The sequence below is a fragment of the Leptodactylus fuscus genome, chromosome 2, assembly GCF_031893055.1.
Source record: "Leptodactylus fuscus isolate aLepFus1 chromosome 2, aLepFus1.hap2, whole genome shotgun sequence".
NCBI lineage: Eukaryota > Metazoa > Chordata > Amphibia > Anura > Leptodactylidae > Leptodactylus > Leptodactylus fuscus.
The window spans coordinates 45,934,166-45,959,776 of NC_134266.1; the positions used below are offsets into that span (position 1 = coordinate 45,934,166).

General features: G+C 42.7%; 1 protein-coding gene across 1 annotated transcript in view; it reads right to left on the reverse strand.

Moving 5' to 3' along the window:
• Nucleotides 1–494: 494 nt before the first annotated feature.
• LOC142194526 (collectrin-like) overlaps nucleotides 495–25,611 on the reverse strand; it is a gene marked incomplete at its 5' end in the record, with an annotated part of 50,331 nt that continues 25,214 nt past the window's right edge. Inside the window, 4 exons of the mRNA XM_075263696.1 lie at nucleotides 495–645; nucleotides 5,481–5,672; nucleotides 12,970–13,086; nucleotides 15,024–15,106. Of these exons, the coding sequence (XP_075119797.1) occupies nucleotides 495–645; nucleotides 5,481–5,672; nucleotides 12,970–13,086; nucleotides 15,024–15,106 (543 nt within the window). The remainder of the gene's footprint in view (nucleotides 646–5,480; nucleotides 5,673–12,969; nucleotides 13,087–15,023; nucleotides 15,107–25,611) is intronic.

Consider the following 25,611-nt stretch of genomic DNA (forward strand, 5'->3'; position numbering starts at 1 on the left):
GCCAGCCTAGTTATTACCCGCATCCGATATACACACTCAGCTAAGCCCAGGTTCACATCTGCATCAGACAATTGCCGGCCGAAAAGCTACAACTCCGACTTTTGCATATGGCAGTTTCAGTTAAAAGAACGGACACCCGATGGATTCCATTATAGACAATGGGGTCTGGTGGGCGACATTGGTAGCAACTATTTTAGCGGTCTGTGTGTCCATTGTTCTGGTCCTCCAGCAGACCATAAACACAGACAGTGGCACAGATGTGAACTTCGTATAAGTCCCTGCTAGTATTGATGTCTGTCAGCACATGGGGAACTCCTTATTACTTGGACAATTGAACATGTTATATATGTATACTGTATTTTTTTTCTACAAGAGTCTTTAGGAATATGGAAGTCCTTGTTTTATACTTTATCCTTAGCACACAAGCATAGATCCTATAGGGTAAGCAGTCCAGACAAATAGGTAGGGTAGTCAATAAATGAAGGAAAATGCCCCTAAAATGGTGTTATACTCTCAAAGGCCTCATTGTCCGCTCCTTCAGAAAACTGTAAGTTGTCATAATGAGCTCCATTTTCAACAGTTTCTGCAGATTTTATCCTTTCTTCACATCCATCCTGGTCTTCAGATTTCGCCTTATTTCTTTTCCTGTTATACAGACAGAAGCATCAAGTGAATGTTCCTACAAGGTACAGCATTGTCAGGGTTAAATGAGTTATTCTTCATAGGAGATCACCAGCATTTTGATATAAACGACCTATCCTCAAAATGGGCCATCAATATCAGGTCATGGTTGTCCAAGTCCGAGCACCGCTACTGATCAGATGATTATAGGGGCACAGCGCCATACACTGTGTAGTGGAAGTGTCTAATACTACACAGTACATTCGCCTGAGCTGCTGTAAGTTATATTACCAGGCATAGCGGATACCAAAACTACAGTGCTGTGCATAGTAAACAATACCTGGCCATACCTTGGACATATTGAATTTGACCATGGCTGATCCCAGGCAGAACATGAAGTCCTTGGGCCACAGTGCAAAATATGTATCGGGCTCCCTGACTATAATGTATTGTTTATAATACTGGTCTCCTTATATAGGGTAGAAACACCTTACTGGCCCCCTTAGGGTCAGTTCACATGGCGGAAAATAAAGAGCAAATATCTCTTCATTTTCCGGCACTGGCTTTTTCGTGGAGCTAGTTGTGATGGGATGCCGATTGCAGTGCATCAGCATTCTGTGGCGGCATCCTGCTCCTTATTAGGCCCAGATGAAATGGGACTATTCAGGAGGGAGTCTCAAGCTGCAGTCACCACCAGCAGAATCCGCAGCAAGATTGAGCAGGACGCTTCTTTTTTCCGCATCCTGTTGCAATCTCTGCCTCCCATAGAAAACAATGAGAGGCGGATTCTGGAGGTATATGAACTGACCCTAAGGCTTCTGGTCCCAGGTGCGACCTCACCTTCAGAACCCCCTCAAGTTACGCCCTAGTGTATGATAAGAAGCGAGATGCTCATTCTTCAGGCCGTTTTGCCTCGCGATTCGGCCTGAAGAAACTCCCTTCTCCTGACTAGGCCCATTCATTGGGCCTAATCCATAGAGGAATGTGCGACTACCCGTTCAGTCGCGGTTACCCGTTTTTTTGGACTGGAACCTGAGGCGGCCTCAGCCTCAGGTTCCGGTCCAAAAAACCCCGTGGTAACTTACTCTTAGGGTATGTTCACACGGAGTATTTTGCAGGCAGATTTTGACGCAGAATCCACCTGAAAATCCACCTGCAAAAACGTCTCCCATTCATTTCAATGGCAGTCCCTTGCTTTTTTTCCCACTAGCAATTTTTTTCAGCTAGCGGGAAAAAGAAGCGACATACCCTATCTTCCCGTGGATTCCTCAGCTGTTTCATCCACGACATCCGCCGCGCAAGACTCACTCCTGATTAGGCCCATTCATCCAGGACACTGCATCGACATCCCGTTGTGGTTCGCTGCGTGGAAAAGTCACACGGTGGAAAAGGTTTCCGCCGTGTGAACATACCCTTAGAATTCATGGCACATCTTACATAGTTACATAGTCGATGAGGTTGGATAAAGACATGAGTCCATCAAGTCCAACCTATAACCCTACAATCCCTACAGTGTTGATCCAGTGGAAGGCAAAAAAACCCCATGAGGCTCGTGCCAATTGCCTCATTTCAGGGAAAAAACTCCAAATCTGGCAGTCAGTATAAAACCCTGGATCAACGTGTCCTATCTTGAGAGGCTCCATGCCTTAGCATCAAACTTTATGCAAGGGACTAGCATATATTTCAGGTATAACTCATGTCATAAGATATCTGTTGAGCTGAAGCGTCACTGCCTTGATCTCCACCCTGCTCTGACCACTTTTCTAATAAGTGGTGAACAGGCTGGAACGTGGGGAATATGGCGCATATTTTGGTGCTTTTTACCTCTTTTGCAAGGTCAGAAGCACCAAAATTGAAGTCTATACTAGTCGGGGAGTGGAGTAAATTTCAGGTATGATTCACATTAGTTATAGTAAATCTGTCGGGCCAAGATGTCCCTGCTTTGATCTCTGCCCACTTTTCTAAAAAGTGGAGAGCAGGTCAGAAATGGAGAAAGTGGTGCCACTTTTGAGCACCTTTTTTAGTAAATTTCTCCATACCCCAGTCTTTCTTTTTGGCCACCACAATCTATTTTTTGTAGAAATATAATATAGGTCTATAATATGGAATAGTGGTATAGTTTGCCCTTCGGCAGCAGGAATTAATATGGGATATGTTGATAATGTTCCATTCCAAGAAAGACTGTATGCAGAAATAAGACATCTCTATAACTTCACCTGTATACTTCCTTGACCCTTGACCAAAATGTACAAAGGAACATTACCTGACATCACAGGGAGCATTTGTTTTGAAATCACTAGATAAGAAACTCAAAGATCATGAATTATGCCTATCGGGAGAGTTTATGGCACGGTGTGCGGTAATTTCTACACTCGGAAATCATTAACTCTAATAGCATTTTATTGTTTTATGTGAACTTGGAATCAGTTCTTGTTTCTGTGATATGAAAGCAATTCTGATGAGCCATGGCTATTAGTCGGTAATCACACTGCAAGCATCAGTTTGTTTAATTGCAGCCAATTAAACTGTATTCAAATTGAGATTATCGAAAAGGAAAAAAGGAAAATAGTATTATATATCAGGATACAGACGTCCTGGCATTCATTGTGCAATAGAGATTTCCAGTGCACTACCAGAGGGACAATAATACATTGTCTAAAATATGATTTATATATTGGAGTCCAATTTTGTGCTATGTTAACAATGGTGTTAAAGGGAGTCTGACAGGTCCAAAATGTCTCCCAAACCAATAATAGTGCTGTGTAAAGGCCATTAGAAGCAAAAGCACAAACCATTGAAAGAATGCAGAGATAAATAACTTTTTATGGATATGTTTATCAGTCAGCAAGTACAGAGGGGGGGGAGGGAACCTGATTTGCCAGATTTGCCTTCAGATGGCCATATGTGCTCCAGCTCTTCTCTGGCAACCTTGCCCAACATCTCCCCTCTAGCTGTATATGTTTTCAAACGCTGCTTGTATCACGTCTTCCTGTAGGCAAATCAGGCCTGCAGCTTGTGTTTTATACATCTACATGTGTTTTTTGCCTTGCCAATCATGGGGCAAAGCTTAGCTGGTAAGGGCGGGTTCACATCTGCGCCCCGGTCTCTGTTTTACAGGTTTCTGTTTCCTGCCCGAAACTGGAAAGGAGACAGAAACCTACAGTAATTTTTCAAACCCAATCATTGGAATGGGTGTGGAAAGTGTCAGGCCGTGAGCGCCGGTGAGCGTTTTGTGCTCTCCGCGCCAAAACCGTTTTTTTTTTAACCGGACACAAAGTCGGACATGCAGGACTTTGTGTTCGGTAAAAAAAAACGGTTTCGCCGTGGAGAGCACAAAACGCTCGCGGCCAGGAACAGTATGCCAGGTTTCCGTCTTCTGTCGGTAGAAGACTGAAACCCGAGAACAGAGATCGGCGCTGGTGTGAACACACCCTAAGGGGTAGTACACCCACGCTATAAAGAGCACAGAGCAATCTGCTCCTGGCTCTGCGCACTGTATAGTACAGGGATCCACCCCAAACAGCCGATCCATCCCAGAGCTACATCTGAAAAGTCTTCGTAAAATATTGTTACGATGTGACCTTGCACTAAACAAGAAAAATCTACTTTTCCCATTCAATCTACACTTACTACCCCATATTAACAAGACAGGAGAGGTTCATGGACAACTGTGAATGTCCAGAGCCCAGGCTTGAACATCTCTGGAGAGACCTGATAGTGGCTGTCCATCGATGGTCTCCATTCAAACTGACAGAGCTTGAAAGGATCTGTAGGGAATAATGGCAGAAAATCCCCAAATTCATGTGTGTGAACCTTGTGGTATCACATCCAAGAAGGATGGAAGGTCTGACACCCAGCACTCCCACTGGTCAGCTATCCTAAGGATAGGCCTATAACATTAGCTCTTGGATAACCCCTCAAAGTTGCTGATTTCAAAAACCAGAATAATAAATTGCTACATAAAACCAAGTTGCTGCGATTTCCAAAACCGCAACGGATTTGAAAATCGCAACATGTCTGCAGTGCGAATTTTCCCGCACTGTTGGGATGGGATTCACACGTGGGGTCCTGGCGTTATGGTGATACCGTGTTTCCCCGACAGTAAGACGGTGTCCTACATTCTTTTTACCCCCAAAAGTCCCACTATGTCTTACTTTCGGGACATGTCTTATATTGGAAAAAAAATGACAGGGGTTGATGGATTGAAGCGGCGGCACGCGAGGAGTTAAGCGGCAGCCGCCGGCCACTTCCATACATTGCAATGGGAGCGTGCTATTCAAATAGTATTCGTTCATCTCTAACTTCAATTGTAACTTCTTACAATTGAAGTTAGAGATGCGCAAATACTATTTGAATAGCGCGCTCCCATTGCAATGTATGGAAGCGGCAGGCAGACTTTGCCGACGGCCGCCACTTAAAGGGATTCTACCATTAAAAGAAGTACTTTCCTCTGACCACGTCGGAATAGCCTTAAAAAAGGCTATTCGTCTCCTACCTTTTGCCATAGCCAGCGCCGCCTTCTTCCTCAGCTGCATCCTCCCCTTCTGTGTCGTCTTCTTTGGGCGTCATGGTTGACGCATGCGCAGTCGACTCTGGCTGTGAGAGCCTGTTAGAGCCGACTGCGCATGCGTCATCCATGAGGCCCAAAGAAGACGACACATAAGGCGCACCGGACAATAAAGCGCACCGAACTATAAGGCGCAGCGCTGTCCGGTGCGCCTTATGTTTACTATGGTATGTCTTACTTTTACTTTTAGACATTTACTATGTCTTACTTTCGGGGTACGTCTTACATTAGCCCACCCCCCAAAAGTCCAATCATTTTTAATTAATGGCAATAAATGGTTAAACCAACTTACCTCTTGCTCTTAATTCCTGTTATCACAAGCAAAATGCTTGCGATTCCGAGAATGCCAACAACCACTCCAAATACAATCAGCCATGACTTGCTAGAAGACGCAACCTCAGGAGCGAGGGTAGGGGGAATGGCGAGGAACTCCAATGTGTGATCATCTAATAGGAAAGCGCTGTTTATCCGATTCCTTTCAAGTCTATGAAAAAGATGTATGTGTGAGGAAAGCTGTACCTACAAGTATGTTCCAAACATAATTTACATGATCAAAAAATTGAAGCTTTAAAGGGATCGTATCATTCAGATGGAATTTTTTGTGACTAATACATTGGAATAGCCTTAAGAAAGGCTATTCGTCTCCTACCTTAACATGTCTTCTCCGCGCCGCCGTTCCATAGAAATTCCATTTTCCATCAGTATGCAAATGAGTTCTCTTGCAGCACTGGAGGCGTCCCCAATGCTGCGAGATGACTCTCCAGCTATGCCTCCCTCTTTTCAGGAACGTCCTCTTCCTGTGTCTTCCTCTGGCGCAGACAGTGAAACTTGTAGGCCTCGGGCAGAGCCTACTGCACATGCCCGCGGCCACAAGAAAAGTGGCCCCTTACACAGTAAGTAAGCGGCCATTTTCTTGTGGCCTTTGGGCATGCGCAGTCGGCTCTGTCGGATGGCCTACAAGTTTCACCACCTGCGCCGGAGGAAGATACAGGAAGACGACGTTCCTGAAGAAGATGGAGGCGTCGCTGGAGAGTGCTCTTGCAGCATTGGGGACGCCCCCAATACTGCAAGAGAACTCATTTGCATAACGAAGAAAACCGGGATTTCTACGGAACAGCGGCGTGGAGAAGACATCTAAAGGTAGTAGACAAATAGCCTTTTTTAAGGCTATTCCGATGTGTTAGGGTGCATTCACACGGAGTAACGTGCCGCGTGACCTGGCACGTATACGCCGTGTGAGATTTTGAGAACCGTATACACTCCCATTGATTTCAATGGGAGCCTGGATTGTATACGCCGCGTTATTTTGCGGCCGCAAAATCACGGCCGCAAAATAACGCGGCATATACGTGACTAACTCCCATTGAAATCAATGGGATCATATACGGCACTCAAAATCTCACACGGCGTATATGTACCAGGTCACGCGGCACATTACTCCGTGTGAATGCGCCCTTAGTCACTAAAAATTCCATCTGAATGATAGGATCCCTTTAATTCTGCAATGGTTTTGGAAAACGCAGAATGTCCATTGCGCGTATTTGACTGCATTGTGTGGATGGGTAAAATGCTGCGGCTCCAGCCTGAGGCTAAGGTCCCACGTTGCGGAAACGCAGCTTTTTTTGTTGCGTTTTTTTGAGCCAAAGCCAAGAATGGCTACAAAATGAATGGGAAATATACACTCACCGGCCACTTTATTAGGTACACCTGTCCAACTGCTCGTTAACACTTAATTTCTAATCAGCCAATCACATGGCGGCAACTCAGTGCATTTAGGCATGTAGACATGGTCAAGACAATCTCCTGCAGTTCAAACCGAGCATCAGTATGGGGAAGAAAGGTGATTTGAGTGCCTTTGAACGTGGCATGGTTGTTGGTGCCAGAAGGGCTGGTCTGAGTATTTCAGAAACTGCTGATCTACTGGGATTTTCACGCACAACCATCTCTAGGGTTTACAGAGAATGGTCCGAAAAAGAAAAAACATCCAGTGAGCGGCAGTTCTGTGGGCGGAAATGCGTTGTTGATGCCAGAGGTCAGAGGAGAATGGCCAGACTGGTTCGAGCTGATAGAAAGGCAACAGTGACTCAAATAGCCACCCGTTACAACCAAGGTAGCCAGAAGAGCATCTCTGAACGCACAGTACGTTGAACTTTGAGGCAGATGGGCTACAGCAGCAGAAGACCACACCGGGTGCCACTCCTTTCAGCTAAGAACAGGAAACTGAGGCTACAATTTGCACAAGCTCATCGAAATTGGACAATTGAAGATCGGAAAAACGTTGCCTGGTCTGATGAGTCTCGATTTCTGCTGCGACATTCGGATGGTAGGGTCAGAATTTGGCGTCAACAACATGAAAGCATGGATCCATCCTGCCTTGTATCAACGGTTCAGGCTGGTGGTGGTGGTGTCATGGTGTGGGGAATATTTTCTTGGCACTCTTTGGGCCCCTTGGTACCAATTGAGCATCGTTGCAACGCCAAAGCCTACCTGAGTATTGTTGCTGACCATGTCCATCCCTTTATGACCACAATGTACCCAACATCTGATGGCTACTTTCAGCAGGATAATGCGCCATGTCATAAAGCTGGAATCATCTCAGACTGGTTTCTTGAACATGACAATGAGTTCACTGTACTCCAATGGCCTCCACAGTCACCAGATCTCAATCCAATAGAGCATCTTTGGGATGTGGTGGAATGGGAGATTCGCATCATGGATGTGCAGCCGACAAATCTGCGGCAACTGTGTGATGCCATCATGTCAATATGGACCAAAATCTCTGAGGAATGCTTCCAGCACCTTGTTGAATCTATGCCACGAAGAATTGAGGCAGTTCTGAAGGCAAAAGGGGGTCCAACCCGTTACTAGCATGGTGTACCTAATAAAGTGGCCGGTGAGTGTATAGGAAGTTCTTATACTTCTACCTTCTGCTCAATCCACTCCTGTCTTTGACTTAAAAAAAAACAAACAAAATCTGCAACAAAAAAAAGCTGCATTTCCACAACGTGGAGCTTCAGCCTGAAAAGTACTCTTGACTTTGACTCAAAAACATCGCAGTAAACTCTACAACAAAAAAACAGCTTTTCTACAGCTTGGGATCTCAGTCTTATAAAAGAAGTCTACATCAATTCTTGACTGACATAGATTTCAATTCTGGAACCTGATGCCTCTTAATAATTCAAGTACTGCATCTCATGTCAGTCGGAGACTTTCTAAGACTGTCATTGGAAACGCCAGTTTTAAGACAAAAATTAATAAAAGGTAATAAACAAGTTTTATGTTTTGTATTTAAACTTCAACTCAAGTCATAAAGCAATATATACCGTAAATACTCGAGTATAAGCCGACCCAAATATAAGCTGAGGCTCCTAATTTTACCACAAAAAACTGGGAAAACTTATTGACTCGAGTATAAGCCGAGGGGGGAAATGCAGCAGCTACTGTAATATTTCAAAAATTAAAATGGTCGGAGTTTTTGGGTGCAGTAGTTGCTGGGGAAGGGGAGGGGGTGTTTTGGTTGTCTGTCTGCCCCTTCCCTGAGCTTGAGGACTAGGATTTTTTTTCCCCCACTTGGAATTCAGCCTGGCTGAATATAGGGGATCTGCAGTGCTCCTATTAACCCCTTCCCGACAGAAGAGGAGCACTGCAGATCCCCTATATTCAGTAGACTGGGCACTATCAGACACAGGGATACCTAATGTGTTTGTGTTTCACAGCAATTTACTTTTGTATGTATTCTAGGGAAAGGAGGGATTTAGAACGTATTCTTCTTTATTTTTTAAAGCTTCTTTTTTTCCCCACTATTCTATGGGAGATTCTATACATTGATATTGCGGCTGGTCATAGAACCCCCCTCCCCCCTCCTAAAAACAAAACAAAAAAAAAAAACTGCTGAAAAATTCGGCTTATACTCAAGTATATACGGTAATATGCAAAATGCAGTATGTCATTAAATGATACGATGGGATTGCTTTATCACACCATATCACTAAGTAATCATTAATAGTTATACCATCAGACCAACTTAACCTCAAAACCAGTGGCGTAACTAGGAATGGCGGGGCCCCGTGGCGAACTTTTGACATGGACCCCCCCCCAACCAACACCGACGCCGAAGACCTCGACCGACCCCCTCCTCCGCACTCTATTATGTCCCTTAGTAAGCCCTGCACACAGTATTATCCCCCATAGTGGCCCCTGCACACAGTATTATGTATCAAGTAAATAGGGCCCGTGACAGCCTATTAAAAAAAAAAACCCGCAGCGGTAGCGGTTGTCACCGGGCCCCCTAATGGCCCGGGCCCTGTGGCAGCCGCCTCCGCTGCCTCTATGGTAGTTATGCCCCTGCTCAAAACCATATCCAGATTCCAGGACCAAGCAGTGTGATACTTTATTGTTGGATCCTTCTAAGAAAAGATTTTTCTCTGCAATGTGTGGATGGCATTAGCCAGAATCCCATCCACTTTCCAGGTACTGTAATACACAGAATTGTTTTCCGCATCATTTTCCACTGCAGCCAAAACGCTGCATTTTCACAACGTAGGGCCCGGCCTTTACTAGGAAGCGAAGACTCTCTGAAAACAAGACTCTGTAGAGTATATGGATGGAAAAGTTCAGAGGATGATGTAGTATCTATAATATAGATAATTATTAACAATTGGGTAAATTGCTTTTACGAAAGGAGGTAATTTGGTGACTCAAGTGATAAAGTAATGCATAAACATTATTGCACTGATAAGACAACTCATCTCACACTGTGTTATGGAATGGAGCAACTAACGTAACTTTTATTGGTATATTAAATAGGCTAAACTCAAGAATGTGATATGTATATGTATATATACCACACGGATAACACACGATGTCAGCGATATAGCTAATATAGACAAATTCACCATCACAGCCTTACAGGGAGGGATTTACTTGTATTTGTGGACAAATATCTATGTATGTATGAGAATGTGGTTGTAGTAATGGTATAAAGGGAATGAAGTATCCTGTATACACTCCTATACAATTTCAACCAGCCCATATACCTGAGCATTGTCATACATATACCACGTTCTCGATTTTAGGGTTGGTTCACATCTGCTTTTGTATTCTGTCCGGGGAGAGTCCGCATGGAGACCCCCGAACGGAATACAAACACAATTGCTAGCGCTGTGCTGTAAAAGCACACGGACCCCATAGACTATAATGGGTTCCGTGTGCTTGCCATGCGCTGCCCGCATGAATCATGTGGACAGGAAAGTAGATTGGGAGGGGCCACACAGTGGCTCAGTGGTTAGCACTGCAGCCTTGCACTCCTGGAGTCCTGGAGTTCAAATCACGCCAAGGGCAAAAAACCATCTGCAAGGAGTTTGTATGTTCTCCCTGTGTTCGCATGGATTTCCATCCCATATTCCAAAAAGACATATTGATAGGGAAAAATGTACATTGTGAGCTCTATGTGGGGCTCACAATCTACAAAAAAAAAGAAAAGGAAAGTAGATTGGGAACTACTTTCCTGTGGACATCTGCCAGTAAGCACACAGTCCCCATAATAGTCTGTGGGTCCCTGTGCCTTTACAGCACTGCACTTTGCACTTGCGTTTGGTATTCCGTTCGGGGGGGGTCCTCATGCGGACTCCCCTGATGTGAACAGGGCATTGCATTTTAGTTGCTCCATTCTGTGTTAGTACCTCTGCTGAGTGACTTACCCTCGGTGAATTGACTATGTTTTAAAGTTTCTTTTCATCTTATTAGTACATATAGACATCATAGATGGGGGCTCTGTAAGAGGGGTCATTGGTCTGGTGTTTCCTGATATGTCTATGCGTTACATGGATGACTATTCATTTAAATGGCTGGCTTATAATGTTACCTTTTCACATGGAGGGCAGATTTAGGCCAAGGAATTTGCAGAGACATTTGAGCATTGGCTTCCTCAGGCAGTATCAGCTGACCACCTGGATTTTCCTTAAGGAGACCACATTACACAAGTCTCCTTACCACCTTTCTTTTTCCTTGCATTCGGTCTTAGGTGAGTACACTTCAAAGGGTTCACTATCTATCAACTGTGAGGAGCTGCTTAGCAAACGCCTCAGCAAACCAACCAGCAGGGCTCTGTGCCGGTGACTCTTACAACCACTTTTATGGCAGGAGCTGTTACTCACACACTGCACATACCTTTCTTGTGTCAAAGTGCAATCGTAATACCGAGAAAATCAATTTTTAATCCGTATGCAAGTTAGTTGTTTGGTGCTAGAGCACCTGTTTTGGTTGTGGTTGTAATCCATCACCACCCCAAATGCAAACATTGACAGGTCCCAATATACGGTGACCACATGTGAAAAGGGGTGCTATGACAGGAGCAGCTATACCCCTGGAGCACCAAATGGCTCATCTGCATATGGATTAAAAGTAGAGTACCAAAGTATGTTCACTATATCCCTAATTTCCCCTACATATAAGGTGTTTAGAAGAGGCTCCTTTTAAAGGGGTTATCCAGGAACTGCTACTTTGTCTTGGTTCTATTTGGGTCGAACCTTGGGCTGATTATGACCCTGGGTCACATAATCGGAACCAGAATCTGGCACCCAAGTCGATGACAATGATCACATGATCTAAATAGAACCGAGGAATTAAATGTCCATATAACCCCTTTAACGCCACAGAAAACCAAGCTGGCAGATCTAATTTTGTACATTTTTGTCATGAAACCATCAAATACTATAGAAACCTCACGTCATGTATCTTATGGCTGGTGGTTATATTATTTCTTTAGAGAGTCCATAATTCTAATAGTTGAAAGGGATTGTCTCATCTCACAGGTAACTTCTTTCACGCGCACGTGGCTGTTCCTTCCACGTGCAGTCGGCCAGGCATTTATCTTTCACTTATTGCAGCAGGCAATACATATAATACAAGGATGGCTGAAGACCAACAACAGGGACTGCTGGCAGCTCTACATACTGGTGTGAACATGGGAACCTATTTCCCCCAAACTATTATGTCCATATGGCCTAATAGGATATAAGGAGATGAAGACAGCTTGTACATAATTCCTTTTATGACATCAAACCAGCATCTTCAAGGGTCATCACTCTGCTTAAAGAGGTTTTCAGAGACTAACATGTAGATTAACCCTCCATAGGATAGGTCATCAATATGTGATCGGAGGGGTCTGACATTGGGACCACCAGTGATCAGCTGGGCGAAGAGGCCTCAGGATTTGGGTGAGTATTGTGGCCACATCACTGAATAAGAAGTACAGAGCTTTACATTGTGTAGGAACTGTGTTCGGTACTGAAGCTCATCCCCATTCATTTTCACAGCACTGAGTTGCTCTTGTACAATATGAGCAATGAACATGACATCAGCAGCACAGGGAAGAGGCTGCTGCACTCCTGGGTGCCATTGAAATAGCAGATCTGTGGGTGTCCCCCACTAATCCCATATTGATGATCTATCCTGAGGATAGGTCATTAATATGGGCGTCCCAGAAAACCCCTTTGACCACCAAATTGTAAGGAGCCATAGTTTGGCACCCTGAAATATCTGTGGGTAAGTAGGATATCTGGGAATATTAGACATTGCTTGTAGAGGAGAATGTGTTTGTGGAGGATATACTGTGTACATGGGGCATAACTTCTAGGATTCATAATCAAAATTTTAGTGGATTTTGGTAATATGCACATCACAGAAGAACGTATGAAGGAAAGTTCCTACACCAAAGGGTCTAAGTAATGATGGCTTTACATATTGGCCATGAAGCCACCTGCCATATACTTTGCACGTACCTTATAGCGTTCTTTACTTCTGTGCTTTGTACGGGTTCTGAGCTGTTTGAAGGAGAGGTCACCACAAACCAGAACGACACTCTGGGAGTTACATTGCAGATCTCAACATTTGATATCCTGCATATAAAAGGCACATCATTACTGCTATTCCACTTTTATGAAATTATGAGGATGGAAAAACAATAATATGGAAGGAGCTTGTATATAGACCCTTATATAATAATTCTATTATCATTACTATATAGTACATTGTGTATCTAGCAAGTGCAGTAACTTGTTTCCGGGGTCCTGGAAGCTGAGATCCATGATGCCGTGCTTCCTGAAGAGCTTCTGTAGCTTTTTTTCAGTCTGCCTTACTCACATGAAGGGTACAGGGTTGTCATCGATGAATGTCAATGGCTCACTAACATGGCGGCTTTACATGGTAAATCATTTCGTCTTACAGAACTGCTACTTTTTAAAGTCAGGGATAGAAAGTCCACCTTGCTCCATCCAAGATCTCAAGGTGATACTTGTAAGCAAGGCTTGAGAAGTGTATTGTATCACATGAGTCATTATACTTAAGGGGTTTCCTGAGTTTGGCCAAAAATTGGTCAGGACCATAGGAGGACATAAAATATAAAAGACCCATTACATACCTATTATATACATAGCTGTTCCAGCGCTGTCTCTCTAATGCACCTCACTGATCTCTATACACTTGGCGACATGCCCAAACATCTACACACATTTAATCTGAAGCCAACCATTGGTCTTGGTGGCATGAGACTACTAAAAACAGTTTTTGGCTGTAGGGTTACATGGGTAGGAACATCATCACTGCACCCAAATAAGCAAAGAATGGTGGGTAAGCAATAATTCTATCATTTTATGATTACCATTTATTTACCATACCCCCTCCCCTGGATGACTTTAACCACACGCGGTAAACCCCATTAATATCTGGAACATATATCAGTTTCCATGGATGTCCTATGACATAAGTGAAATATATACAGTACATGACATACATTCCACTGGAACACGGAAAAATATCTTTATTAATAACTGTTAAAATATAGACCAAACTGTGAGACCCTACGTGGACTAAAAAATTATTAAAGGGGGAACGATTAGTGTATTATTTCATCACTCCCTGAATGACGTACCAATGGTTAGCTTACACAGGGCCAGTAGATGAGTGGGGAGGGGATATCCATGTATCCTACTATCATTAGTTGTGGTATTGGCCTCCGATGAAACACTACACTACATGGAGGTGTAGGAACGCATCAGGTGGTTTATCAGTCCATCAGTTGTTTGCTTTATTGGAACTAAAATCTAACTTGGCTTGGGGGGTTGCTTTAATGGTGTAGGTGGAGCTGATATATGCCCTATACCAGTTTAGTAGGGTTATAACAGTTGTGGTACGGTCTATAGGTATGGACATATTAGCTTCATGTGTAAGTTAAACATTGGTATATCACTCTGCTATGTGATGAGCAGGGAGTGATGAAATAACACACCAGTCATTCCCTCTTAACCATTTTTGAGTTCACGTAGGGTCTCACATATTAGTGTATATTTTAAGAATTATTAATAAAGATATTTTTTTAGCGTTCCAGGTTAGGGGAAGTAAAGGGGTTATCCAGTTTTTAACATTGATGGTCTATCCTTAGGATAAGCCATCAGTATTAGATCTGCGGGGGTCCCGGGTGTCGTACAAACTGGTGTGGCGAGTGTGGGTACTTGGCACCACAGTTTGTATGGTGAGTGAACAGCACACCTCACGGTACGTAAACAATATTGCGAGCCGTGCTTTGTCAGAGATCAGTGATCTGTGGGGTCCTGGGTGTTGGACTCCCAAAGATCTAATTTTGAAGACATATCCTAAGGATAGGCTATCGATGTTAGAAACCCCTTAGTAAGTAGGCTCTATTCACTCCTACAATAGCTCTCCAAAGTGGTGCGTATGTCCTGCCAACCCCATATAACTATTAGCATTGTAGTCATGATCATATTTTGGAAGCTATGCTCCTTACCAATATTGTGGATTACCTGTACTTGGAACTTACTGAATTGCATTGTTCACATGAGCTCGCATGGCAAACACCATGACAGCTTTAAAGAGAAACTCTTCATCAGCGTTCCAGGCATACTGTAAGGGAGGAAGAGACAATGTTCAGTATGTAATACATGAGCAGCCATTCCTGGTTCATCGGTATAAATAGCTTGTGTATGTGCCGCTATATAATAGACACTATAGGAGTAATGCAAAAATTCTACTGCAGCAATTCTAGTATACAACAGTTCTTCAGATTGACGTCAAATAAAATAAAGAAAGGACACGGGACGTTACATGCTGCATGTTATGTGAGTGATAGCCCGGGTTCCTTTTCTTAGGCCACTGATTCACTTCAGCAGTCACTTGATTCAAGGATTTCCGCCAGAAGAAGCACTCGAACCCTGCGGAACAGCAGTGGGGAACAAAAGAACACTAGTGACAGGTTTATTTTTTACCATCCCAACCTCATTGCTGAGAATTGTATAACCTGGACAATCCCTTTAAAGAAAGCTGCCCTAACAACCCCACAGCCCTGGCGTATACATATTTTTTGTGAGAAGGTGACAAGCAGAGTGCTTGAGTCCTGCTATCAGTCCCAGGTTTTTGACATATGTGTGGTCCAGGGCAGATTTGGAATAGGCCTCAGCCTCAGGTGTGGGTCCTGGGCTCATTACTGGCCCATAGTAGGCTGCACAACCTGCACTTCAGGGCAGATCCTGGGAGGAGAGGAAGTGGTTGGGTCTGTCCTGACACTGAGAGTCTTGTGATATGGTACAGTGTGTTTTGGTTGATTCGTGTGACTGATAGTAAGCTACACGTACAGTTAATATTTTCTGTTTAGTTGGTGCTCAGACGAGCAGGATTTTGTTTGATGTTATTTTGCCTGAAGTTAAGGCTCTATTTTATTTTGCTTACTTTTGAGCCTGATGTAAAGGTTTATTTATTTTGCTGTTTTTCTTAAATAAACCGCTTTACTGCAAGATTTGTGTCCCTGTTTTTGACTGGTTGGGTCCACACCACTGCTTCTACTGAGCTACCTTCCCCACAATATATATATCAGACAACCTTGTTTTCTTAGATACCTATATAACATAGACAACGCTGCAGATACCAAACTGCCACATCTCTCTATCTTGTAAAAATGAATTCTTGTCTGTCTGTTCTTTATGCGCGACCAAACGACTGGACCGATCTTCACCAAATTTGGTACAGAGATACTTCAGGTATCCGGGAAGGTTTAAGATGAGACTCCAACTCGCTCGGAAGTATCATTGCTGAGATACAGCATTCCAAACACAGTGCCCCCCCCCCCCCCTTAGCCAATACAAACCTGCAAGTCTTTCACTCATATTCCAACTGCAATACACACATTCAGTCCACATGCACAATCCAACACTGATATCCAAACTGAGATACACGCAACAGAGGATTAGATACACAGATCAACATACATTATCACACGCCAGAGGATTAGAAACACGCGTCTGCACACAGTTCCACACACTGAAGGATTAGATACGTGCGTCTGCACACAATTCCACATGCCGAAGGATTAGATACACGTGTCTGCACACAGTACCACACCCCAGGAGATTGGATACATGCATCTGCACACAGTACCACATGCCAGAGAATTGGATACGCGCATCTGCACACAGTTCCACACACCAGAGGATTAAATGTGCATGTCTGCACACAGTACCACACGCCGTAGGATTAGATATGCGCATCTGCACACAGTTCCACACGCCGTAGGATTATATACGCGCATCTACACACAGTTCCACACGCCGTAAGATTAGATATGCGCCTCTTCACACAATATCACACAGGGGAGGATTAGATACGTGCCTCTGCACACATTACCACATGACCGAGGATACGATATGCGCGTCTGCACACAGTTCCACACGCTGAAGGATTAGATACGTGTGTCTGCACAAAGTACCACACGGAGGAGGATTAGACACACACCTCTTCACATAATACCACACAGGGGAGGATTAGATACGCACATCTGCACACAGTTCAACACGCTGGAGGATTAGATAGGCATGTCTTCACATAGTACCATCGCCAGAGGATTAGATATGCAAGTCTACACAGTATCACACAGGGAAGGATTAGATACGCGCATCTGCACATAGTTCCACACGCCAGAGGATTAGTAACACATATCTGTACACAGTACCACATGCCGTAGTATTAGATACGTGAGTCTGCACACAGTACCACACGCCAGGGGATTGGATACATGCGTCTGTACACAGTACCACATGCCAGAGGATTAGATACGCGCCAATGCACACAATACCACATAGGTGAGGATTAGATACCTGTGTCTGCACACAGTACCACACAGGGCAGGATTAGATACATACCTCTTCACACAATACCACATGCTGGAGAATTACATACGCATCTCAGCACACACTACCACATGCCATAGGATTAGATACACATGTAAAAGAGAGAGTTGAGGTCCGCAGCTCTTGCTCGTAATAAAAGGTATATTTTATTCCATTATTTTAAAATTTGGCAAAGAACACCATGACAAAAAAGTGAAAAAGAGAGAAAATACAAAAAGTGAAAATAAAAACGCTAAATATCACATCTCTGGCTTGGCTGACGCGTTTCAAAACCGCAAGGGTTTCTTAATCATAGCCTGATGGTTGCCATATGGATATGGAGCTGCGGACCTCAACTCTCTCTTTTACATTTGGATTTTTTCTTCTTTGAGTCCAGAAGAAATAGGTCGTGCACCTTGCACCGGTTGGTGAGTTTCTATATTGTTTTTTTCTTTTTTTGATATTAGATACACATGTCTGCACACAGTTTCACTTGCCGGAGGATTAGATAAGCGCCTCTTCACACAATACCACAGGGGGGAAGATTAGATATGTGCATCTGCACACAGTACCACACCAACAAGGATTAGATACTTGCGTCTACTTACAGTACTACATGAGGAAGGATTAGATACGCGCATCTGCACACAGTACAACACGCCAGAGGATTAGATATGCGCGTCTTCATACAATTCCACACACCGGAGGATTAGATACACGCCACTGCACACAATACCACACTGAGGAGGATTAGATATGTGCCTCTGCACACAGTACCACACGCCGGAGGATTAGATACGCGTATCTTCAAACAGTACCATACGACAGAGGATTAGATATGCACGTCTTCAGACAGTACCACACACCAGAGGATTAGATACGTGCGTTTACATACAGTACTACATTGGAGAGGATTAGCTACGCACATCTGCACACAGTTCCACACACCGGAGGATTAGATACGCGCCTCTTCACACAATACCACACAGGGAGGATTAGATACGTGCCTCTGCACACAGTACCATACGCTGGAGGATTAGATAGACGGCTCTGCACAGAGTACCACACATTAGAGTTTTACTCCAGGTTTCCATAGCAACCCAGCCATTTTTCTTCATTGCTGTATGTCAGCTTTAAAGAAGCAGGGCACTGTGGATGACACTGTTACACAAGGTCACATACACACAGCTTTACTCCAGGTATCCCTAACAACTGATCACAGGTTTTTTACTGATATCCAAAATGAGATACACATTATCACGTGACGCTTATGGACACACAAACGACATACATAAGACAATTCTTATGGGGCCTCTACACAAACAAAAAATGTAATATACCCGTGCGAAGCCGGGTCCTCCTGCTAGTATCATATAAATACTAGAGACTATTACGTTACTCAAGCGGTTTGGATTTCCTTGAATGAACTGGTGTGGATATCCCGAATCAATACATATCCTTGTCACCATGGATTTCATACTGAATACAGCTCTATCGATCTCAGTCGCTGCTCTCTTTGCCGTCAGGTCAAAACAAACATCTATTACTGTACAGACAATTTACCTTATTTGATTTCTTTCAGTGGGAAAATCCTAAAGAGTTCTTGACTTTTATCATCTTATTAATCCAACGCCATATCATCTATAATAATATGACCAATGATATAGAGTGAAACCTCTCTGAAAGACCACTTCTTTGAGGAGACAGTCACCTTATCTGGACCACATTTTCTGTAATGGATTTTCAGTTTTCCATACTAGCTATCGTCTTTGAGACAACCACCCCACTAAAAGACCCCTTTTTAATGCAAATTTGGTTGTCTGAACTGTATATTATTAAAGGGATTCCATCACCACCAAAGTCCTAAGGATAGGCCATCAACTGTCAGACAACCTCTTTAAAGGAGCTTTCCTACAAACTCAAGATATCTTGCTGATTATAGGAGTCCAACCACTCCGACCCAACATTGATAAGGAGAACAGGGGTTCTGAATGGAGTGGTGGTCGGGCAGCATGAACACCATTCTATTTATTTCAAAGGGATCACTGGAAATAGCAGACTGCTGATTCATTCAGAAAGGGAGCGAGAGTCCATCATTCTCCTGATCAGTCTTGGTCTGAACAGTTGGACTTCCCCTGATCTGCAGGATATCCCTATCCTATGGTTATGGAATCATTTGATTTTGTGGGAAAATCCCTTTACATGACAGCTGAATAATCTGTCTATTATTCCAATCTGTATAATGGTGGGGGGTTGTTCCTTCCATTTTGGCTAGGAAGACATTTTCTAAAAAAACGGTCATGCTGCAAATCTTCGGAAAACCTCTTCTTTTCTGCTTTGCTCCTTCCCTGTTTCATTCTGTTTAGCCAGCCAGTCCCCACCATCAATGACTAGCACTGTAAAACTCTCTTCACACTTCTGGTCAGATTTACTAATACTGTCTAAAAATAAAGAGGTTTTCCAGCCCCAAAAGGAGTTTTCATACTGATGACCTATCCAAAGGAGAGGTCGGGACTTGAACAGGAAAATCCTGTACAAGTTCCCCATCTATTGCAGCAACTCCTTGTGCCTGAAGACTGCCAGAACAGGTGATGTGTGTGGAGTCTGGGTATCGGACCCCCATGGATCACATACTGATGACCTATCCAGTTGACAGTTCATCAGTATAAAAAAAATCCACTTGAGGCCAGAAAATCCATTTAAGACCAGTATTCTGGCACATTTTCCAAAGTACAGTAGTGCTTGAATGTTTGTGAACCCTTCAGAATTTTCTACATAAATTTGACTTACACCACATCAGATTTTCAGATAATTCCTAAAATTAGATAAAGAGAAAGAAATCAAACAAATGAGTAAAAAAAAAGTTAGTTTTGATCATTTATTTTTAGAAGAAAATGATCCAATATCATATATTTGTGAGTGGAAAAAGTATGTGAACCCACTGCTGTGACACCCATGTGCAGTGATAACTGCCTATAAAACATTTCTGTTAATTGATCAGTCTGTACATCACGATGGAGGAATTTTACCCCCTTCCTCAGTACAAAACAGCTCCAGTTCTGTCATGTTGGTGGATTTCCTCCCATGAGCTTTCTCCATGACCCACAATCTCGTAACATTCAGCTCATGGACAGATGTCCTGACATTTTCCTTTACAATGTGCTGGTATAATTCACAATTCATTGTTCCACCATGCTGGCAAGCTGTCCTGGCCTGGATGGAGCAAACACTTTAGAGGTGATTTTGTACCTTTTTCTAGCCTGAGCATCAACAACTCTTCTTTGGAGGGCCTCAGAAATCTCCTTTGTTCATACAATGATACTTCTGCAAACATGTGTTGTGAAGATCAGACTGTGATAAATCCCTGCTCTTTAAATAAAAAAGGTTACCCACTCGTATGTGGTTGTCATCCCATTGAATAAAGTATCTGCTAATCCTAAAGGTACTATTGATATTGAATAATTTTCTTCTATAAATAAATGACCAAGTACAATTTTTTGACCCATATGTTTCAATTTGTTCTCTTGATCTACGTTAAGAACGTGCAAAATTGATACACAGTACAGACCAAAAGTTTGGACACACCTTCTCATTCAAAGAGTTTTCTGTATTTTCATGACTATGCAGTTTTGAAGGCATCAAAACTATGAATTATCATATATGGAATTATATACTTAACAAAAAAAAAGTGTGAAACAGCTGAAAATCTGTCTTATATTCTAGGTTCTTCAAAGTAGCCACCTTTTGCTTTGATTCCTGCTTTGCACACTCTTGGCATTCTCTTGATGAGCTTCAAGAGGTAGTCACCTGAAATGGTTTTCACTTCACAGGTGTGTCCTGTCAGGTTTAGTGAGTGGGATTTCTTGCCTTATAAATGGGGTTGGGACCATCAGTTGTGTTGTGCAGAATTCAGGTGGATACACAGCTGATAGTCCTACTGAATAGACTGTTAGAATTTGTATTATGGCAATAAAAAAGCAGCTAAGTAAAGAAAAACAAGTGGCCATCATTACTTTAAGAAATGAAGGTCAGTCAGTCTGAAAAATTGGGAAAACTTTGAAAGTGTCCCCAAGTGCAGTTGCAAAAACCATCAAGCACTACAAAGAAACTGGCTCACATGAGGACCAAACCAGGGAAGGAAGACCAAGAGTCACCTCTGCTGCGGAGGATAAGTTCATCCGAGTCACCAGCCTCAGAAATCGCAGGTTACCAGCAGCTCAGATTAGAGACCAGGTCAATGCCAGACAGAGTTCTAGCAGCAGACACATCTCTACAACAACTGTTAAGAGGAGACTTTGTGCAGCCGCCGGCCTTCATGGTAAAATAACTGCTAGAAAACCACTGCTAAGGACAGGCAACAAGCAAAAGAGACTTGTTTGGGCTAAAGAACACAAGGAATGGACATTAGACCAGTGGAAATCTGTGCTTTGGTCCGATGAGTCCAAATTTAAGATCTTTGGTTCCAACCACCGTGTCTTTGTGCGACACAGAAAAGGTGAACGGATGGACTCTACATGCCTGGTTCCCACTGTGAAGCATGGAGGAGGAGGTGTGATGGTGTGGGGGTGCTTTGCTGGTGACACTGTTAGGTATTTATTCAAAATTGAAGGCATACTGAACCAGCATGGCTACCACTATTCCATCCAGTTTACGTTTAGTTGGACCATCATTTATTTTTCTACAGGACAATGACCCCAAACACATCTCCAGACTGTGTAAGGGCTATGTGACCAAGAAGGAGAGTGATGGGGTGCTACACCAGATGACCTTACCTCCACAGTCACCAGACCTGAACCCAATCAAGATGGTTTGGGGAGAGCTGGACCGCAGAGTGAAGGCAAAAGGGCCAATAAGTGCTAAGCATCTCTAGGAACTCCTTCAAGACTGTTGGAAGACCATTTCAGGTGACTACCTCTTGAAGCTCATCAAGAGAATGCCAAGAGTGTGCAAAGCAGGAATCAAAGCAAACGGTGGCTACTTTGAAGAACCTAGAATAGAAGACATATTTTCAGTTGTTTCACACTTTTTTGTTAAGTATATAACTCCACAGTGTAAATCTACAATTTTCAGTCATGGAAATATAGAAAACTCTTTGAATGAGAAGGTGTGTCTAAACTTTTGTTCTGTACTATAGATTTAGGTCAAATGATGTAGAAATGTAGACAATTCTAAAGGGTTTGTAAACTTTCAAGCACCTTTGTATATCTGCCCTTTTGTTTCTTTATATGCCCCTCTATAGGTATAGTAATAAAATGGGTAGTTTTTTAAAATAAATAATGGAAGCATAGGGTGCTTGACATGCTGTATACTACTTATATTTTTGTAGTATACGAGTGTACTGTATCATACACTGCTCTCGCATGGGTTGGGCCTACAATGCCCATACTGGTGTGGGGTCCCATGCTGGCTCAGTGGCTCACCTACCAGTCCAAATCAACCTCTAAGGAGGTGGAAACTACAACATTTTACAAGAAAGGAAGGTATGTTTTTTATACCATCTCTTTTGTGAAGCCATATTTTCCTCTCCTGTCTCCTCCATGTGGACACCAATACTTTATCTTGCCCTCAGTGACCGCTTATCCAAAGTCCCAGTATTGGTTGTTATGTTTTATCATTATTACAAGAGAGTTGAATTGTACTATACATATAGCACAGCTGTAAAGATAATGGATCACTTTCTTTCCTGTCTGCTCAGTGACACTAACATATGGTCATGCCCTTGATAATATTTGATGAGATATCAGGTACAATCTATGTGAATTACAATACAGGTGACTGAGCTGTGTTTGTTAGTTACAACATGTACATTGGAAGATTATATCTATGATTACACTTGTACTGTTTTACATGGTTATAAATCCTTATATGTTGCATGTTTGTGTTACATAGTATGCTGATGTGAGCATTCTTAAAAACTTGTGCATAGATGTCACAAAAGCCTAGTGTTTAAAATGTAGCATACAAGCGCTCCTGTTGTAAACCACTTCTGGATACTGCATCATTCCTCATCTTCTGTCTGCCTTCTTATGTACATCAATCGAACCTTCCAGAATGTACTGTGTGCATTATATATACAGTATCTATATACTCTGTAGTTCATTATTCCTGTCCCATGATATCACTGTGCATTATCCACACTCTTTGAGATCACTGTGTACATTATTCTGGTACTGACATCACTGTGTGTATTATCCCTGTACTGTGACATCACTGTGTGTATTATCCTGTACTGTGACATCACTGTGTGTATTATCCCTGTACTGTGACATCACTGTGTGTATTATCCTGTACTGTGACATCACTGTGTGTATTATCCTGTACTGTTACATCACTGTGTGTATTATCCCTGTACTGTGACATCACTGTGTGCATTATCCCTGTACTGTGACATCACTGTGTGTATTATCCTGTACTGTTACATCACTGTGTGTATTATCCCTGTACTGTGACATCACTGTGTGTATTATCCTGTACTGTGACATCACTGTGTGTATTATCCTGTACTGTTACATCACTGTGTGTATTATCCCTGTACTGTGACATCACTGTGTGTATTATCTCTGTACTGTGACATCACTATGTGTATTATCTCTGTACTGTGACATCACTGTGTGTATTATCCCTGTACTGTGACATCACTGTGTGTATTATCCCTGTACTGTGACATCACTGTGTGTATTATCCCTGTACTGTGACATCACTGTGTGTATTATCCCTGTACTGTGACATCACTGTGTATTATCCTTGTACTGTGACATCACTGTGTATATTATCCCTGTACTGTGACAATACTGTGTATATTATCCCTGTGTACTGTGACATCACTGTGTATATCATCGCGGTACTGTGACATCTCTGTGTGCATTATTACTCAGTTGTGACATCACTTTGTGCATTATTCCTATACTGTGACATGACAATGTGTATTATACTGTATCTGTACTGTGACATCACTGTATGCATCATCACTCTCTTGTGACTTATCACCAATACTTTGACATCACTGAAATCATTATCCCTATAGTGTGGCATAACTACCGTACATGCCTTTTTCCTGGGCTGTGATATCACTATGTGCATTACTCATGTACTGTGACATCACTGTGTACACTATGCCTGGGCTGTGACATCACTATGTGCCTTATCCTTCTATTGTGATATTGATGAATTAATCTTGTACTATAACACCCATCAATAGATTGTTACCTCTATAAATTTGCAGTGAAACTACACGCTACAATTCTGCAAATCATTCTCACAACCTTCACTAAACTATACTTATAACAGATACACATTACACATGTTCATTTCACACAATTCACATTTTCCCAGTTTTTCCACAATTTTTCTTGCCTTGATAAATTACGTCTATTAATAGCAAACTACAGTGAAGTTACACATGTTAAAGTTGTTTAATAAATTAATGTATTACTACAGAGATACCACTAAATGTGAAATATGTGCTGAATGAGCTGCTGAGTACAGTTTTATTAACTAGTGTGAAAGCTGTCACCTTACAGATGGAAGAAGCCTTGAAACTCTGGCCTGGTTTGCAGGAGAATGAAGCCCTGGGTAACAAGCAGATAGATAAAACTTTCTTTTAAGGCATATAGTGCCCAGGTAATGATGCTATATACAGTCCTTGTAATACCACCATACCGCTACATAGTTCCATGATAATATTGCCATATGCAGCTCACATAAAAACCCATGTGATACGCAGGATCCAAATAATACTCCCATAAAGACCCCACATACTGTCATATTGTTATATATTGCCCAGGGACACTGCTCAGTTTGTGACCCCCTAAAACTGCCGCTGACCAAAACCTGAAAAGATATAACCACACGAATTGAGAAAAACAATTCAGCCAGGTGATAGTGGAAGGAACAGCAATAAGATAAAACTCTTTTTCCAGCTTGCAAGCCTTGGTTAAACTTTGACACTTATCTTTCCTTCCTTCTGAAGTCTCATTCCTCCCTGACTCAGAGGTATAGAGCACAGAGAACACAATGGGGCACAGTTATTATACCGTCACCAGTTAACCATTAATGCCGAGGGGTTTTTCTGCCTCAACAATCAACATTTTTTTTTTGTTTTTGGCTCTGTGTTTTATAGGCTGCAACTTTTTTTTATTTCTTTATTGACGTGAGACCTTGTTTTATGCTAGAGAAATCACTTTTTAAAGAGGACTTTTTACCGACATCTCTCCACTGTCAGAAGGGCAGGCCTTATAGTCTAGTGTCATC